General features: G+C 44.1%; 1 protein-coding gene across 1 annotated transcript; it reads right to left on the bottom strand.

The window, feature by feature from the left end:
* Positions 1-849: 849 nt before the first annotated feature.
* kdm8 (lysine (K)-specific demethylase 8) lies at positions 850-6,091 on the bottom strand. Its single transcript, XM_068727879.1, has 8 exons — positions 5,993-6,091; positions 4,403-4,884; positions 3,335-3,507; positions 2,595-2,727; positions 2,459-2,509; positions 1,325-1,474; positions 1,130-1,222; positions 850-1,042 (listed from the first exon to the last, which is right to left on the bottom strand). The coding sequence occupies exons 2-8, from the start codon at positions 4,859-4,861 to the stop codon at positions 878-880; spliced, it is 1,224 nt and encodes a 407-aa protein (XP_068583980.1). The 5' UTR covers positions 4,862-4,884; positions 5,993-6,091; the 3' UTR covers positions 850-877.
* Positions 6,092-13,714: the final 7,623 nt, after the last annotated feature.

The following is a 13,714-nucleotide window of genomic DNA, read 5'->3' as shown; positions in this document are numbered from 1 at the left end:
CAGCCGTGATTTCCCAGCACACCACTTCAGCTGACTGTGAATTTTGGCTGAAAAGCAGATCAAAATGTGTACATCAGCGCTGATCTACTTCATGGTTCCAGTTAGAAGGTTTGATTGAAACGGACCTGTGGGAAACACGACCGGGGCTTGTTAGAGGTCTGAACATGCAAAACGAAGTGCTGCTGTCTTTATAGTCGGGGGGGGGGGGTCGTGTTTTTGAAGCTCGACAAGAGTTGTACTGTCAGGCTACTTCATCAGGGAGACACCTTGTATTTCAAAGTACGTCTGTGCTCGGGGGATTCATTCATTCATTCTCCTCCGTGACCTGCTTGATTGTCTCTGACTGTCAGTTTAACCAGAGAGACGTGTTTACCACGTCTTTATACCTGTAGCTCGCCGGGTTATTAAATTTGAAGACTTGCCTCATTTCCATGAATTATGGAAATCACACATCTGAGGATAGTTGTATGAATAAGGTTCACAACACAATTAAATATACCAATTTGAAAAGAGAAACACATCCTATCAAGTGAGATGACTAACAACTCTCCGTAATTATATGCAGAATGAGATGAGCACAGTTTTAACTGCTCATTTGTGTTTTTGTTTTTTTCCCTCTCTCCCCGCTGTTAGCTTTCCACACAATAGATGTTGTTGCAATCATGAGCAGCACAATTAAACTAATCACTCAGCAGCGAGTGTTCATTGCTCACGGATCAAAGGTTTGTGTGATCAGCGGTTGTCCTTAGATTTATGGGAATTAGCTTCGCATTAGTTAAAAACTCATAATTGATTTCCCCTCCACAGAATCAGAAAACAAGCTCAACTCAAAAATTGTTCTGTACAAAAAAAAAGAAAAAAAGAACTTTATTTGCAGTCATGACCACCAGAAGCTGACAGAGAAGCTGAGCTCCAAGGATCGGACGTAATGCCAGTGTCGGACGGGGATGAACAGCACGTCTCCGGGATGTAACACGCATTCCAGATACGGAGCCCGGGAGAACTCCGGGAAGCGCTCCGCGTCCGGATTCTCCACCTCCACCTGCACGGGAAAAGGAGTCGGACATTTGAAACGCTGCGTATATTGACAGGCTCAACATGCAGCATCTCTGTGGACCGTCAACCCCACCTGACTGGTATTGTGAAGGAGCTGTGATTGATGAGGGTACAGCTTGTCGGTGTCCTCTGGGGAATAGAGGCGAATGTATTTGCTTCCCACCACCTGGTGTACAAAAACAAGGGGAAATCCCCATGTGGTGAGCAAACAGCGGGACGACGTCTTTTGACACTAATCGCATTCATAAAGTAGCCTTGATATCGTCACCTGAGCCAGGAAGTTCTGCTGAGGGTCTTGGTGAAGAGGAGACACCGTGCCTCCGGGTCCGAACCACGCGTTGACTGTGATGTCGTCTTCGTCTCCTTCACCGAGGCAGCAATAGTCAGGAGGACGGATGTCTTCCTTCAGCTCTGGTATCTGAGGAATCAAAACAAAACAAAAATCACACCTGGAGGGCGTTGAAGACCCGCTCACTAAATTATACCTCGTCGTTTCTAACGTTTCCCAGCAGGCAGCATGAAGTCAATGAAAGCAAATTTGCATTTGCTCGGACTGAAATATCTCAACTTCTATTGGATGGATCGTCATGAATTGTACATTTCATTCCTCTATTTCTTTTAGGTTTCCTTTATTTGTCATTGTACAACAAAGCGATGCACAATGACATGTAAGTTAAAGTTCATGTTACACACACGTAGAACATAGATACACATTATTCAATTAAAATGGAATAAAATGACAAAATAAAACAATATACAGTCCCTTCAAAAATCCTTACCTGCAAAACTAATCACATTCAGCCTCAGCTCTGCTTCATGCTAATTATCAAACGTTAGCATGCTAACATTTTAAAAAGGTGCTCAATATGGATATCTATATGGAGCATATCTATTGTCTGTGTTCAAATGATTCAGTGACATTACGTACTCCAAAATGATCTGCACATAATACCGCTTTTGGTCATTATCTTTAAGACATTATATAAGAATAGAAAGAAAGGATGAGGAATTATAATCAAGATGTGTTCATTATCTAAAAGGGAAACATTGAATTTGTAATTAACATATGATTAGATGATTACGGGCGACTCCTGAAGGATGAGGATATTGTGTGAAAAATCGTTCCGTTCTATTAAACAGCCCAAAATACATAACTCTTAGCTCGACAAGGTGCCCTTTCAGTAAAGTTCAAACCAGACTATTTATTGACTCGTACGGTAAAATTAGGACCAACGGTCAATATTGTTCAAAACAACGCGGCGGGAAGATGACAGCAGAATCCAATTCTTCACGGTGCCAAAAAACACAACCTGAATAATCAACTAGTAAACTGACAAAACAAACAGACCATTATTCTTTCGCTAATGATGTCGTGGGAGAAGAGGATAAGAGGACGCCGTACCTGATCAAAGAGCTGGTGTTGAGCGAGGTAACCCGAACCGCTTGCTCCCTCCTGTCAAAAAAAAAAAATCAAAAACGCCGCGTTAGAAACCACGCCTCTCGTTGTCAACGGCAACGCTCGACGAGGACGCACGCACTTCACTCAAGATGTATCGATCGATGAACTCATTGACGGTGAGCAGCGTCTGCGACCATTCCTCGTCCGTGTACCTGGACCCCACCTCAACGGGAACGGTCCGGCAGCCGGCCACAGACCTCAGGTACGCTATGCTTTGTGGGGGGGGGGGGGAGAGACAAATCAAAGAATCAATCGTTACTGGAAGAAAACAATTAAAAGTCACACGTCTGGTCATTGAGGATTCGAGTCCCGACATCCTGCCTCGTGTGCACTTGTGGACGTCGTCCTCCGCCAGACGTCAAGAGTGGAGAGTCGGCGGTGAGAGGGAGGATGATCTTAAACGTTACATCAGACGGTCAGCAATCAGGGGATGTCTCCAAGAGTAAACCGACATCAACCCACTTTATGGCAGTTAAGAGTGAAACGCATCATCGTGCCAGGTAACGAAACAAACGGATGCGAGTCACACGCTACATGACAGCGGCCCTCGCGGCTAGAGAGGAGCACTCAGCCGGCATCACACTAGTAAATCAGTCTGATCAGAATGAATGGATGGAGGACTAGTGAATGTACGGAAATCTACTTCACGACTCTGCATTTTAAGAATCATCTTTGATTTTTCTGCCAGACCTTTCGGCGGAGAGTTTGACTAAAGAGTTTAAACACACACCAGTGCTGATAGATGTGTTTATAACAGGGGGAAAACAGCTGACTGGGTGATGTCATCTTTGTTCTTTAACTGAGCAGAAACAAACAAACCTCCAGGGGTGTTGGTTGAGGGCGGGCCAGTGCTCAATGGTCCCCTCTAAAATCACCGGTTTGAGGGGGAGCAGGCAGTTGGTGCTGAAGCTCTCCAGTGAAGGACGCTTCATCCTGGGAACGGCTGACTCCTCTTTGATCACGGGAACACGTGGGCACTCCATCTTCACTCTCTTAATGATGCAACAACAACAACAACAACAACAACAGCAGCAACAACAAGGGCTTGTCAAGTCTTTAATTCCACTCCAAGATGAAGAGCTTTAAGGGGAAAATATAGAGAGAAAATATTGTCGTCATATTTCTCTGTAAGAGAAAAATGAATCGTTTTCAAGCGAAAGCCAAAAACTGTGAATTGAGGATGTGTTCACTTGTGATTCTTAGATTCTTTATGCGATAGTAAATTCAATGTAATTAAGAGTGTCATGGGGATTTCTCACAACCTTTTTGACATTTACTTAACTTTAACCAATTATTTGATTTGCTGAGAATTAATTGGCAGAAGAAAAAGATAACGGAAATAGTTGTCCGGCTCGACTCTAGAGGCCAAATAGACAATTTATAATCCAGCTGGTATAAAGAGAAACAAACACGTAGTTCAGAAAGATCCAGCCAACCTTCCTCTCTCCACCGTGACGGCAAAGCGATCTGACATTTGAGCGTTTGCTGCCCTTTATTTTCAGTGACGTCTGATGGAGTGCGAGAAAACACAGGGCGACAAAGGAACCGGTCGTCTAAAAGTTTAGAGGAGCCGACTCTGAAGAGTCCTCCAAGGACCTCGGCTGTGGCTGCACCACATAAAACACATAAAACACATGGAGCTACTTCTCTACGTAGTTTCTTATTGGTCACCTGAATCAGCAGTACATCTTATTTCCTCATCATGATGATTTCCTTCCTTTTATTCCTGTAAATGTGATAATAAAAGTGCTTTGGCAATTTGGTTTAAGGCTGAAAAAGTTGCTTTCAACTCAAATCTTAGCGTTAACTCATAACTTATGATGAACCAAAGTGACACGTCTCACATGAATAATGTGTGTTTGAAATAAACACACCTGGGAGACCTACCTTGACTTCAGTGTGTTCGCATTCCTCTTCTACTTTAGTGGATTTCCTGACTTCAGCTTGCAGAATCCGAACAATAACCTGAAGTACGTCATCCAAGATGGCCGCGCCCATGAGTAAACCCATGTCACAGGTCCTCACGGCCTGCAAGACCTCATCCGCCGACGGGTCGTCCCGACACAGAGCGGCCACTTTGAACAGGCAGCCGTAGGAATACACGCGCCTCCACTCTTTGTCCACGTGGCGCCACGTTCCCGTGTTGAGCTTCTCCCACGAAAAATCCAGAACGATCTGAGCGGTGAGCGTTCGGCCGGCGCCCGAGGCGGCGTCGCTGTAAAGCTGCCGCCGAGACCGCTTCAGCATTTCCACCACACTTGACTCCACTTTGTCGCTGAACTGCAGCGGAAGCTGCTCCTCGTTACGAGGCAGAGCAGCGGAGACCTTTGACCACAGCGTGGCCATTGAGGAGGAGGTCTGGAGTGACGCTGTGGGACAGACAGTGGAGGTGAGTTAGGGCAGCACTAATGAGGATGCACCGCTACGTTCACATGTGCTCCGTTTGTGGAATAATTCAACAATTCACGGGAATATTTAGAGGCAACGGTCATTTAATCACTGGTTCTGTGCTCAGCTGGTCGTGGGTCCACAATTAGCTAGCTAGACAAACACACACACACACACACACACACACACACACGCGCGCGCGCGCGCGCGCGCACGCCTCTTTGCCGCATTAAAACAAATGTATACACCCGAATTTCCAAATTGGCAACCAGAAAAAGCAGGTGAGGACGCCCCGAGCCAAAAGCTGCGAGCGTGACACATGCTCAGTGACGACACTCCGTCACTGCGGCCGCCAGACTCGGCCTCCATGTGACTCCATCCGTGTTTAGATGCTCTGTGAAGCCGGAGACCAAGCCAAAAACCACGAGGCAGCCAACACAGAGCAGCTGGTTCATTGGAGTACAGAACACAGGGTGTTGAGACCCTTGAGGCTGACCGTCACTGAACACAACTAAAAGTGAATTTAATGTGCCTGAAGGTAGTCAACAGGTTCAGCACAGTCATGACCCTGCAGGGCCCTCCAATTAATACACATAGTAGTACATTAGTAAATAAACACAAGTAATTATTTGGGATATTTGGAGAAATTACGGTCTCAGATAACATTATGGACGTCATTAAGGAAGATTTAACAGAGTTAACCTTCACTGAAAGTGGCTAAATGTTTAGTTTAATTCTGAAGCAAATACTAAAATTAAATAATGACAAAGTGTACATTTAATTATGTAGCCTATATTATTTATAATGAATTATTGACTCCCGGTAAAGCATCACAAAAGTCTCCACTGTGTGAAGTTTATACGTAATAAAAGTAAGTAATGTTAGATAACATGTAAATACGACAATCAGAGACTTGACTATTGTTTTGACAAACAGCTGGAAACACAAATTATCTTTGCAAAGTGTCAAACGTGTCACATTTAAGTTAGGCTAATAAGTGAACGAGCGTCAAACACAGGAAACCGACGCGTTACTAAACAGCGACGTTACGTTTACGTACTAGCTAAAGACGCTAAATGTTGTATTTACCTGTTCTCACGACATTTACTCCGTTACTCCAGCACTATCTCTCATAACGTGGACTGTAACCTCGAGCAGGAGCAAGACTCAGCCATGGACGGCAACAACTTCACTGCCTGTGGTACATCAAAAACAGACCGGAAGGGAACACGGACAGCGGGAAACATTGGTTCCGCGATAAGTGCCAGGTTGTCAAAGACAAGAATAGAAACACTTCTCAAAATACTACACAAATACATGGACTCAGCGATATTTCAATTCAAGCAATTTCAAGGATGTAGACGTTTTTTGATTTTGGATTTATTTTTACAAAACAAACATCTGCATTCACCCTGTGCTCCAGTAGAGGGGAGTAACCTCTGCACTCCAAATGTACAGAAGGCAGTAACGGACATTGATTGGACTATATAGGCGACCCACCTCCCTAACACACACACACACACACACACACACACACACACACACACACACACTGCTCCTCACATCTGTCCACACAACCTCTCAGCTTTGTAGCTGCACAAACATCTGTTTTTCTTTCTTAGATGATCAACCACATGTAGTAAAGCTCAATCAATTGAAACGAAACAGTGATGCTGTGACAGCACCGCCTGATTTACTTACACAAATACAGAGACACGTTAACTGAATACGTCTCAACGGGTAAACTCCAGTCATTAAGAGGTGTTGAGACAACAGCTCTCCCAACATAATACATTAATGCAATTGTTTCACAAACATTTGTCCCCCCCCCCCTCTTTTCATTGCTCCTGCTACTCATAATCTTTGTGTAAATACAGATATTCCTGGAAGGCTGATTGATGTCTCTGAACAAACATGATAGGAAGCCGTCGGCGGGAAAGTCTAGAATCTATAAACTACTATTATCAAATGTCAAACACTCTGAAATTCAAATAATCTCAATGCAAACCGTGAAGCTGTTACTGTATGTAAAGCAGATGGAGACGAGAGCAAGACAGCCCGCCTTTCCAGGAATCACAGGGGATTTTAAAATGTTTCATGCATTTCTGTTCATTCTCACTGTGTAAACAGCAGAATTCTCGAGGCTCGCGCTATTGTTCACTTACTTGCAGGGAGGTGAGGAATTACTGTGCAGGCCACAACTGCAGCATTGTGTTGGTTTTTTTTCTCTGTCTTTTTAAGCCTTTGCTGTTGCTTTTGGAAAAAAGGCGCTAAAAGTAAAAAGAAGTCACATTTTGAATGTAAAAGAATAAATGGCAGGATGGAGAGCAGACAAGGTGTTAATAAGCTTGAAGGTTTGAAATTGAATTCGGGATAATAATTGTGTGTGGAACATAAAATAACACCAATAACAATCAATTTCAGCACCATGTGGGAAAAAAAAAACTGTGCTAACTTTAATGACATATGTCCCTTTATAAACATATTGTAAGGTACAGGGACCTGACCTCAGCTGGTCAAACACACTGTGGTCATTACTGTATGGAATGCTGTGGGATACAGAGCTCACATCATGTTGTGACTGCTGTGATGTGTACCTCTGCTTGTGTGAGTGGTGGGGGCGGTCCCAGCAGGAGAGGCTGATGTATTATTCAGATACGTCTGACTCGGTGGTTGTAAGACGGTGCGGGGCTACACTGAAGGTCAGAGGCCCAGCGATGTTATCCCTCCCTGTGCTGTCAGTGCTGACTTCATGCGCAGGCCGGCGTCCCAGACCGACATCGGCAGGGGTCAGTGACCTTTCACATCTTTATTTAGTGGGAGGGGGGGCGATCGCTCCGTCTCATCAGGGACGCTTTAGCATGGTGTCGCTCTGAAGATGTTGAAGGATTTCATTTCCAGATGATTTCATTCTCAACTATTTTAAACTCTGAAGACTGTATCCTCGCCAAGGACATTGTTTTGTAAATGAAAGGAGTTTGGTGCACTCAGGAATTAAGAGGAGGTGTTCTGTACACATCATTAAATGAGAGGTTTTATATCTAAAAAGAAATAGTTGAGAGGCATTACACTTAATCGCTTTCATGCAAAGAGTTGCCACTCTCAGATCAGATTAGCTCAGATTAGCATAAATACTGGAAGCAGGGGAAAACAAACACAATCCACCTTCCAACACAACTAAAGCTAACAAATTAACACATTTGATATATGTTTTTGATGCTCTGTCAAATCAAACAAAACAGAACTCCTGGAGTCTTGTCGTCACCGTGACGTGTTTTTGAGGAAGATTGTGTGTTACGATCGGAAGCTCCAGCACAGCTACTGAATAAACCATGTGGTGGAACTGTCTGGTCAAGAATGAACTTTCAATTTCACCCACTCTGACCTGCTGAGAATATCAGCATTTTTGTTTAATTCTAATAAACATATTTGTATTTTACTTCTTTTCGCCCTGAAAAAAATAAGTTGAATACTTAAATCCCTGTGAATCTGACAGTTTACATGTTAATATTCAACCAGTAGTGCTATGTGTTTGCTTTGGATCAAAAGTGAATTGACTGTGTTTAATAAAAGTCCTGTCAAAGTAAATATACAACTAGGGTTGGTAATCTTGAGAAGCTAACAAGGCGACGCTTGATTTGAAAAAGTATTCAACGATAACTCCAGCCCAGTGTTGCCAACTCTCCTCCAGTGAAAGTAGCTAGCAGCATTAGCTCCAAAAGTGGCTAAATCACCAAGCCATTAACTGACAGCCCGTCCTTTCTGGCCTTCCTTAAAAAGCCACTCCCCCAAAATCATAATTGTGAACGTAAACAACGAACATGGCTACTGTTAGCGCTCACAGCTGTTAAGCTAGCAGCTGGGGGAAGACTCCAGCGCGGCTCAGTGAGTGCAGACAGGAAGTTGCGTCTTTTTGTTGTCAGAGCATTTGATTTATTGCTGCTAATGAAAATTTCAACTAATATAACAAAAACGTTTTTTAGTAAGATCCTCCACGCTAGCTTTAATGGAGCCTACTTTGAAGTGTTTTCATTGCCTCTAACGAGTCTGTCTTGATCTCGACTGTATTGAGCTTGTTTTAGGGGAGGCCTCTTCTCACACTTTTTGCTTTCACTTCAAATTTCTCAGTCTCAGTACATCACAGTAATTTTCTATATTGAATCAAATAATACATTCCAGTGCACACATTTATATTCTTAAGAGTGCTATTTCTCACTCTAATTAACAGTTATAAATGGGTATGTACAGAATTGGATTTGTGAAAAGTTGCCACCATCACACCGGGTAAATTGTCACATACTATTTTTCAACAAATAAGGACATTCCAAACTCATTTATGCAGTTAGAAGTCTGATTCATTGAGACAGATGTTTTCGAATACCAGGGCTTCATTTGTGCCGGTGCATTAAAAAACAGGAACAACCCATGTAAGTAAATAAATGAAAATATAACAAATAGTCTGAGTAAGACAGATTGATATGCAGACCAAAACACACTCTTACTAGAAAAACAAGTGTATATGAATAACAAATTACAACAATAAATTATCATTTTTTCAGTTCCAATTCCAAACTAAATGCAACACGAATGAGCCAAATGGACTGGTCCAACGTTGTTTAAATGCTGCTGCTGATGTGAGTCATCGGCAGAGTCACAGTTGTGACTGGAATAAACAGAGAAGCCTTTTGTAGAAGCCTCATGTGTTGCATAAAATACATTTCACCCATATTTGTCACATGTGATGATTTGCCCCCAAAGCACTTAAGACTACTGGCTCATAGACTATTCAAGCAGTTTTGTTAAGTTTTTACTTTTATGGTTAAAAAAATCTGAAAATTGTTCTCACCTCAGACTACGTTGACATAATACTGCTTGTCGAGAGCAATAGCGCAAGTGTTTTTTTTTTTAGCTAGCGCCCTCTGGTGTTGGAGGTATAAGCAGTGTGCCAACTTGCCCCGTTCTCCCCTGAACAGTTTGATTTTATTATTATGATTCCCTTTGAACCTTGTCTCTACGGTGCAGCAAAACCTCTCAGCAGCAGCAGCAGCAGCAGCAGCAGCAGCAGCAGAAGCTCAGGGTCTGCCAGCAGCCAAACAGGGCAGCAGGGCAGCGTGGACCGTGACTGTTAGCAGCGTATTCCCATGGGCCCCGCCAAGCCTGAACCACTGGGACACCACAGCAGGGATGTAATCACCACCATTACGCTCCAGGTGCTGCTGAAATAAAAGATGGAAACAAGCCTCCGGCGGTGTTGCCATGGATCAGAATCCAATTAAACACTGTTTAGCTCGACACAAACTGCCAGTCGTAGCCTGTTGACTCATGAAATTAATGTATTGTCGTGGCACAAAGAAAGTGTAGCAACAGAGAGTGCGGCATGACCCGAGTCAGGACCCATTCAAATCGCTGCAGCTTCATTCTCTGCTGATGTAAATTTCATGAGGCAATTGAAGTGTCAGAGAGAAGACACAACACCGCATCTGCAATTCCACAACCTGGGCTTTTTTTCTTGTTGCTGTTGTTGTTGTTGTCACGGCTCCGTTTTTGAAGGTCATCTGTTTGCTTAAGCTCGCACACAAACACATGTCGGTACCTCCAAATGCAGTGTCACATTTATCCCCCAGGCATTTTATGCATACACATAAAAGCTAGTGGAGGTGAAGGGTTGCCACATTCCCCGGGAACTTGGTAATGGATATTTGGAAATGCCCCGAAGAGGTAACAAATGAGAGGTGTAAAGTTAAATGTCCTGTGAAATCATCAGGAGATCTGAAACAAGCTGCCTTTACAGCCCCGGGGAGGTTTCCACAGACAATTATCTCGGGCACACCCAGAACCCCGGTGTGACCACAGGTCGGCGTCGCAGGTTCTGGAGACGTTGCGGGTGAGTCGGAGTCAGGGACGAGGGAGCCGTCCCCCTGAGGTCACCGCGAAGACTTGGGCTCGCCAGCCTGGCGTTCCTCCACAGAGCGTGTGTTAGTGGAGCGCTCTTGCCTGCCCCGCTTCAAGCAGGTGCTCAGTTCCAGTGGCTTAATGTGGGACGCCAGAGTGCAGGCAGTCCGTCAAAACCACTTTGGATCAAATTAATGCAACCAGGTGTGCCCCTGCAGTTGGGGCACAGGTGACACCTGCTACTTCCCTTTAATTAGAGCTCAAACAGCTGTTTCAGGATAGACCGAGAGGGAGAGGGTCCCCGGGTTAGTCTGCTGCCTCAGTCACCGCTTGATACTGGTCACATTTGATTATTGCTGCCCGTTTTTTGGGTAACACCGATACATAAATCAATACCTGGCAGAGGGCAGTTGTGCATTTTTCCCTTTTAGTGGCGAATAAAAAGAAGAAGTAATAATGACATTGAATGTGTTTGCCTTCTTGAATAATCAATTCCCCCCTCAGAGCATGTAGCCTGTGAGAAGAGCATGGCAAAGCTGTCCGAAAAAAAAAGGACAAATAGGACTCGCTTGCTAAGTAAGGTGAAGATAAAAGTGGAGGCAGTCTTCATCTCGTCGCTGTGAAGAATTTTCAAGGGGCTGCAAGCTCTGAGAGTACTTTAGGTAGCTTTGATCTTTCTTGGATGCAGTAATAAGCATAGTGCAGATGAAGAGAGAGGGTATCCATCTTGAAATATGATTTCCCTTTGGTTCCGTAACAAGGCTAAAAAGAGGTGGGTGGTCAGCTCCGGGGGCTCTGCAGGAAATTTCTAAGCTCCTGACAAGGTGAGAGCTCACACATACGACAGGAGGATCTGAACAAAGTGATATTACTCCGAATGTTTGAGAGGCCCCTGCAGCCGGGGATCCTGTGAGTCACTGCTAAAACTGCACCCCCCCACCCCCCACCTCCCCCCCACCCCACCCCCTGCAGTCTGCAAGTCACAGAGTGGAGGATCTGTGCCATAAACCTACATGAGGAGACGACAGAACATTTCTGAATCTGCCTTCGCACAGCATGCCTGATGCGCCGCACCTCTGAGGTAAACGGGAAGAAGAAAAAAAAATGAATGACACCGGTTTGATGATTACTCTCTTCATACATATGCAAATATACAGTATGTGCAATTCTAATATTATGACAACAGCGTTCACTCATCCAGGGATTTGACTCGGAATTAAAAGAGATCTTTTTTTTTAATGAACGGCTCAATGAAAGAAGATGTTTTCTTTTAACAAATGGAAACCCGAAGGCTCGTTTCCCTCCAGCTGGAAACAGATCAAAAGGTCAGTCTCACATAAGAGGTCCATTAACCAGCAGAGAGCAGTATTGTGGCAGCAAAGTCCTCCCCCATCATAGCTTAATAATTTAGTATGCAAAGAGGAAACAGAGATAGTCGTGTATCTGGCGCTTTCTTTGCTGACAGTGTTTTGACTCCAAAGGCTTTTCATCAGGTCAGACGTACGAACGACGTCCCCGACACTACAGAGGGAGGCTGTACGGCGGAGATTAAGACTTCAGAATCCTTTCAAGAGACACGGCGTTAATGTTATTATGTACACTGCAGATTTACTCTCAGAATTTGCTGTTCTTTCTATTATAAAGCGGAATGATTTGTGAATAAACAGGTGGGGGTTTTGAGTCAGACACAAACCAGAAGAAAACTCCTTATTGACAGAATGGGACTTATCTAAACACAATGAATATGTTGAATGTAAAAAACACATTTGTCCTGTTGCCATATTTGAATAATAAAAAAAAAGAAAAGAGATCTATGCTTTTGTACCTGATACAGGTACTAAAGGAAGGCTCTTTCATTCTTCTCTTTGTGCTGCACAGGATCACAAAGGTGACAGAAGACCACAGAGACAGACCCAGAATGGAAAATGAACAAAAAAAACAAAAACAACACATAACGGTGAATACACCTGAGTCAAGAATGCCTTTTGGCGGTTTGTGAACAAATAAAAGCTGTGGGTGTCCGACCTTGGCACACGTTGCCAACTTCAAACTGGGTCAGCAGTCACCTCTGCTTGTGAGGAAAGTATATTCTTCGTTTTGTTGAAATCTGACGCTCCGGGTGGATGCATCCACGGAGATGCATCGTCCCTGTATGGGAAGGTAAATGCTCGCACTTGTTTGCAGCGGAAGGAAGAAGACGGTTCATTTTCGGTGGCACCTGTGACCCGCCACCGTTTTCTGTCACAAACAACTGCCTCGGTGAATGAGGAGGGGAGAGAGGAAGATGCATCGCGGCGGCGTCTCGTTGTTTTTGTCCCAGCAGCCTTTGGGGCGGACGTATGCGGAGCAATGCCAGAGTGTCATCGCGCGGCATTGATTTAGGAAACCTCCGCAGCTGATTGATGATTTCCACTCCGGACTCTGAACAATGTTCAGTTTTGCAATGTGATGGAGTTGCTCCACATAGGGGTTGCCACCATATTTTCCATTTTTTTTTTTTTTTTTTAATAACGGTCATTATCATTTCAAACCCTTGAGCATATACATTACTTGCCTTTGAATTCTATCAACAGTGCTTTTTCCAGAGCTGGAGCCCAAACGTGAATGAAGCGGTGCAAAGTAATTCAGTCCTTCAACCACCTGCCTCTCCGATGAACAGAGACACAGACACGTCCCTGAACATGCCCAAGGGCTCTTATCACGTCCAGCTGTCAAACCGGTGCTGATCCATCATCCGAGTTCTGTGTTCACATCGTGACACTTTGACCTCTCGGAATAAATCTTTTTTTTTTTTTCTCCAATATATTTGAAAAGTTGGATTTTCACAGATTTTGTGCTTGAAGATACCGGGATGCATTTTCACGTTTCACAAACACGTCTACTGTGTGTGTGGTGTGTGTGGGTTTGAGTGTGTGTCTG

Source organism: Cebidichthys violaceus, unplaced genomic scaffold (genome assembly GCF_023349555.1).
Source record: "Cebidichthys violaceus isolate CVI_PGR_0920_01 unplaced genomic scaffold, fCebVio1.0.p SCAF_40, whole genome shotgun sequence".
In the NCBI taxonomy this organism is placed as follows: domain Eukaryota; kingdom Metazoa; phylum Chordata; class Actinopteri; order Perciformes; family Stichaeidae; genus Cebidichthys; species Cebidichthys violaceus.
The sequence above is the reverse complement of the archived record's forward strand: the minus strand, read 5'-3'. Positions and strand labels throughout refer to the sequence as shown.